Below are 4,948 nucleotides of genomic sequence, written 5' to 3' on the forward strand. Positions count from 1 at the left end.
TGTTGCCTTTTGCGGAGGCCACAGCCGGCTCAGAGTGGGCGGGAAGCTTGGCTTCCTCCATCGCCTGGGCAACCAAGCCTCCTGCTTGCTCCAGCTCCGTGGCTGCCGGCCTCCATCTTGGTTGGGTTAATTTGCATATAGTCACTCTGATTGGCTGGTGGGCATGGCTTAGGGTGTAGCAAAGGTATGGTCAATTAGCATCTTTGTTTTTTACTAGTGTAGATGGTCTAATCTACTTCTAACTGGCCAAGACCTCTTGTGAGCTCTATGCCATGTAATCAACAGCCTCAGAGATGTCCTTCAGGCCTCTTAGATTCCAAATATCTCAAATTAAGCTTATCATCTTCCCTCCTAAAAGCATAGAACCTGCTCCTCCTCCCATGCTTCCATGTCTATGCCAGAGCCAGAGACGTGAGAGGCTTCCTGAACCCCCACCACCTTTTCTCCCCATCCAAGCAATATCCAGGTCTGGTCTCTTTTTATCTTTTCAGCACCTCTGTGAGATCAATGCTGATATGATTCCCACTTTATAGTTGAGGAAACAAAGTCATATAGATGTTAAAGAACTTCTAAAACCTCACAGAGCTAGTGACAGAAACAGGATGTGACTTCATGCATTTGGATAAGGAACCATTAATGCTCAGCCTTTTCCTGTGACAAATACTATGAAAAAATCCTTAGTATGCCTTTAACCACAGCTCCAACCTGAACTCTTGATGTTATCCACTTCTTGAAACTCATCCCACAATTTACCCACCACTCACGCAACTATACTCCTGTGTACCCATCCTTCTGCTCAGCCAGTCCCCCAGTCAACCAACTTCCTTCCTTCCTTTCTTCCCTCTCTCTCCCCTCCTCTGTTCCTTTCCCTCCCTTTCTCTCTCCTTCCTTCCTACCTTACTTCCCTTCTCTTCCCTTCCCTTCCCCTTCCTCCCTTCCTTCCTCCCTCCCTCCCTCCCCCCCCCCCTTCCTTCCTTCCTTCCTTCCCATTTTTTCTTTTATTCAATTGCTATTTCCTCATACTCTACCCTCCAATTTCACAGAACTTCTCTCATACACTAGGATATTTTTCACATCTACCCCATGACTTAAGCTACACCACCCCTTGGAATACCTTTGCCACTATTTCTTCTAGTTACTGCACACTTGACTGTCAAAACATACCCCAGGAATCACCTTCTTCAGACAGCCTCCATCCAACTCCCCCAGGCTGAGCTAAAAATCCATTCTCCAGGCTCCTATGGCCCCTGTGTAGTGCTTTATCATTGTACTGATCCCATTCATATGATGACTTTAAGTCGATATGGCAGCTGAGATTTGAGGAAAGGGCCCATGACTGATTCTCTCAGTGCCCTTAGCTTCTGTTACAGAGTGTTACCTGAGGAATCTCATTTCATGTTTGCTTAGTGAGTCAATGCTGCATTTTCTGACCAATGAGCATGAATGCTCTGTGGATCTGCTTATCCAAATAACTGAAGATCTTTGACAGCTCTTTCAGGAAACTCTCTCTGTTGCACTCAGCCAGAGGGCATGCCTTGCAATCACATATGACTCTTGCTTTGTAGTTGTCATGTACAGGTATTCACTCCAGGTGAGCTTGCCTGTGACAATGTCCTGCATATGTGTTAGGAAAGGAAGTCATACCTGAGCAGGGCCAGTTGGCAGCCAGAATACAGTGGGCCAATGCTGGTGTTCTTGAACAAAGGACCAAGCTGGGGAGAAGGGAAATGAAGGTAACCTGAAGAGACTGGTGGGACAAGAACATGGAAGGCTAGGGTAGGCATTGATGGGCTCTTACCAGGTGATTCAAAACCCTCTCAGTGGAGTTGAACTTCGCAGAGCCTGGGAGCCTCATGTCTGGGGTGTAGAGCATGTTGGTGATGGTGAAATTGAGGGTGAAAGGCACTGGGGCTGGGCCCACATCTGCAGTGGAAGGAGGGAAAGAGAGGAAACCCATCACAGGCTTAAGCTAAGCTGTATATGGGAGGAAGGTACTAGTATTATCTCTTGGACCATAGTGTCCAGTTGTTGAGGCCTGAGATATCCTATCTGGGATGCCCTCCCTCTTCAGCCTGCCAAAGGGGGAGAAGGGACCTCCATGCTAGATGTATGACATCAGTTCAAAAGGGAACCTCAACCCTTTCATCCAAGAGTGTTGAAAGGCTGAAAAGTTGTGGACATTTTGGTGGGACATCTGGGCCGAGACCTTTTGCGCTCATCCCAAAATACTTGAGCAGTCAGATATCCAAATCATAGGAATTTCCACGAAGAAATGGCGGTCTGAGCAAGAGCATGCTGGGCTGAGATTTGGAGGACAAGGAGGAACCAGGCACAGCTGAGTTCCTGGAGGAAAAAATGAGGCTGCTGTGGCGGGAGATTAGGGCACGAGGGAGAGAGGGGAACAGGTTGCACTGGGTGGGCATCATGGTCCAGAGCATGTCGGAATTCATCAGCCACGGAATGAGAGTTGAGGTTTAATGGGACTCAGAGGTTAGATTGCTACCTGTAGAGCTAGGGGTGGGGCTCAGAGATGCTGCGGGTCCTGGAGAGAATGTGGAGGTCACCGGAGCTGAAAGAAAACACACTATGAATAAAAATTGTTGAGCCCTATCATGAAGCAATGAAAGGGTAGGGCTGTTCATGGAAACTTGCATCTCTAACTTGGCTTAATCTGAGGCTTCTGCTGTGCTGCAGCTACTCTGAGGTTGACAACCTAGGGGATGGGCGATACTTTCTTCCTGGGAACTAGGTTTAGGGAGGAAGGGTCCCAGAGATATAGGACATGCGGGCTCTCATTACTCACTGCTGGTGGTGGGGATCCAGTATCGATGGTTATAACCTACAGAGAAGCAAAGAGAGAGAGAGTATTATGGTGGGAGGAGGTTAAGAATAGGGTAAGGGGTAGAAATAGAAACGTAAGTATAGAAACCTTCCTGAGTGCTTTCTCTGAGATACATCAATAAATAATAACAGTATTCTTTATGAGTTAACTGCATGATACCTGATACTAATGATAATTTCATTCTCATTGTCATTAATCAGAAAGACAGTAATGGTCAAAGCAACCCCAATCTTATGGGGGTTTACTAAGTGCCTAGAATAATAGCAACCTTATCAAATGAATAATAGGGACAACAATTTTATATGAGTGTTTCCATATTTGTGTTTTCTTTACCTATTAATTATAATTTTGTCCTTACTCTTTCAGTTTCTCCCACTATCCTACTCTCCAAAGATAGCTCAATCTGTGACAATATAGTCTTAGACTTCTGTAATATTGAATTGAGATAATACAGGAGAGAGATGGAGAGGGAGAGAGCTGGGCTTGTGGAGAGAGAAAAGACTGGGTATCAATCAGAGACTACAAAGTTTAAAAAGAGGAAATGGGAAAAAGAGGATTTAAATAAGTATGTTTCTGGATCATGGAATGGATCCTCTTTGATGCACTGGAAATAGTGCAAGTAAAATTGATTTCTTTTATATTTGGTGGACTAACTGGGTTTTTTGAAATGAAACTTATCTCTGAGACTGGGCCAAGTGGAGCCTTGTGATTTACTTGGGTTATTCAGGTTTTATCGCAATCAGCTTAGGTGACTTTTCTATTCTAAAAATGGACACTGGAGCTTAGAGAGGTCATGGCTTGCCCAGGGTCACGTAGTAAGTCAAAGGCAGGGCCAGGGCTTGATAAAAGCAAGGTCTGTAATTCACCAAAGCCTGCACTGGTAACTACTCCCTTTAAGTAATCTCCAAGGACTAATAAAACCCAATATAAGTTTTAATCCAGGTAATAAGAAAACACCCACAGTGATATAATGGGGCTACAATTAATCAAGCTTTAGTTTAAATAGTTATAGTGAGGCTCCATGGTATGCCTTCCTGTCCTGAGGTTTGAGGCTTGTTTTTGCTGGGTTGGTCTGCAGTGTAGCCTAGTAGTTAAGGGGCCTAGATTTTAGAATTAATTTAGGGTTTGATTTCGGACACTACCACCTACATTAATTATCTGATCTTGGGAAAGTGGATTTCCCCAGCAGGCCTGTTTTCTCTTCTGCAAGATATACATGATAACTTAGAGAAGTTGGCAGGGTTAGTAATACATAATACATATAACATTCTGCATCATAGGAATCCCTCAATAAATATCACCCTTTATTGTAGGTATTACTGTGGGTGTTGTTGCCAAGAGCATGGATGCAAAGGAATTTATTGCTAAATCATTACAAACAGCTTTGTTGCTTGTTTCTCAGGTGGGTGTAATTCCAGCTGGCCCTTGGAGAATGGGTAAAAGACCACCGCTGCCATAGGGAAGTAAAAGAAGCAGATTCGTCACTGCACTGGGAACCCACTGGCTCTTGTATTGACTGCCATGGGCTTACTTTACCCTCTTCCTTCCTTGATGTCTGCATGCTCCATTCGGGCTTCTGTGAATGGTCATTGGGATGAAGAAGACTAAATGAAACTTTTTTTCCAGACCTTAAAAGGTGCTTTTTAGGTGTTATGAAAAGAGAGAGCTGAGCCCTATGGAAATTCTAGGGGTAGAGAGAAACATGGGTACAGAGAAATGCACTCCAAGGAGACCCCATCTGGGGAGCAGGAGGAGATCCCTTTGCAGCAGAGCTACTCACCACTGATGAAGAGACTATTGCTGTCCAGGGTGTAGGGGTCCAGCCGAGTGACACCATGGGTCTGCCGGCTTAGCTCCCAGTACAGCTGTTCCCTGTCCAGCCTGAAGCCTGTGGGATCTGCGTAGTGGGTGCAGATCGCACCCACTGTCGTGCTTGCTCCCTCCTTTTCAGCCCTGGAGAAGGAGGGACATGGGAATCGAGACATGAGAGGTGAATACTCTTGATCACTCTTAGTTTTTACATCATCACTCTTCCCTGAGTTTCATCTGCTTTCTAAAACACATCTCTCTCTGTTTCATGGGGGAATCCAGACACGCCCCCCCCCC

The 4,948-nt window shown here is 45.4% G+C and overlaps 1 protein-coding gene across 1 annotated transcript in view; it reads right to left on the reverse strand.

Moving 5' to 3' along the window:
- Nucleotides 1-4,948, reverse strand: part of LOC102263785 (mucin-16-like) — a 21,725-nt gene that overhangs the window by 13,230 nt on the left and 3,547 nt on the right. The window contains exons 4-8 of the mRNA XM_014537147.1: nucleotides 4,623-4,795; nucleotides 2,804-2,839; nucleotides 2,504-2,569; nucleotides 1,799-1,923; nucleotides 1,645-1,712 (exon numbers count right to left, since the gene is read on the reverse strand). Of these exons, the coding sequence (XP_014392633.1) occupies nucleotides 1,645-1,712; nucleotides 1,799-1,923; nucleotides 2,504-2,569; nucleotides 2,804-2,839; nucleotides 4,623-4,795 (468 nt within the window). The remainder of the gene's footprint in view (nucleotides 1-1,644; nucleotides 1,713-1,798; nucleotides 1,924-2,503; nucleotides 2,570-2,803; nucleotides 2,840-4,622; nucleotides 4,796-4,948) is intronic.

The sequence above is a fragment of the Myotis brandtii genome, unplaced genomic scaffold (assembly GCF_000412655.1).
Source record: "Myotis brandtii unplaced genomic scaffold, ASM41265v1 scaffold1735, whole genome shotgun sequence".
Taxonomy (NCBI): domain Eukaryota; kingdom Metazoa; phylum Chordata; class Mammalia; order Chiroptera; family Vespertilionidae; genus Myotis; species Myotis brandtii.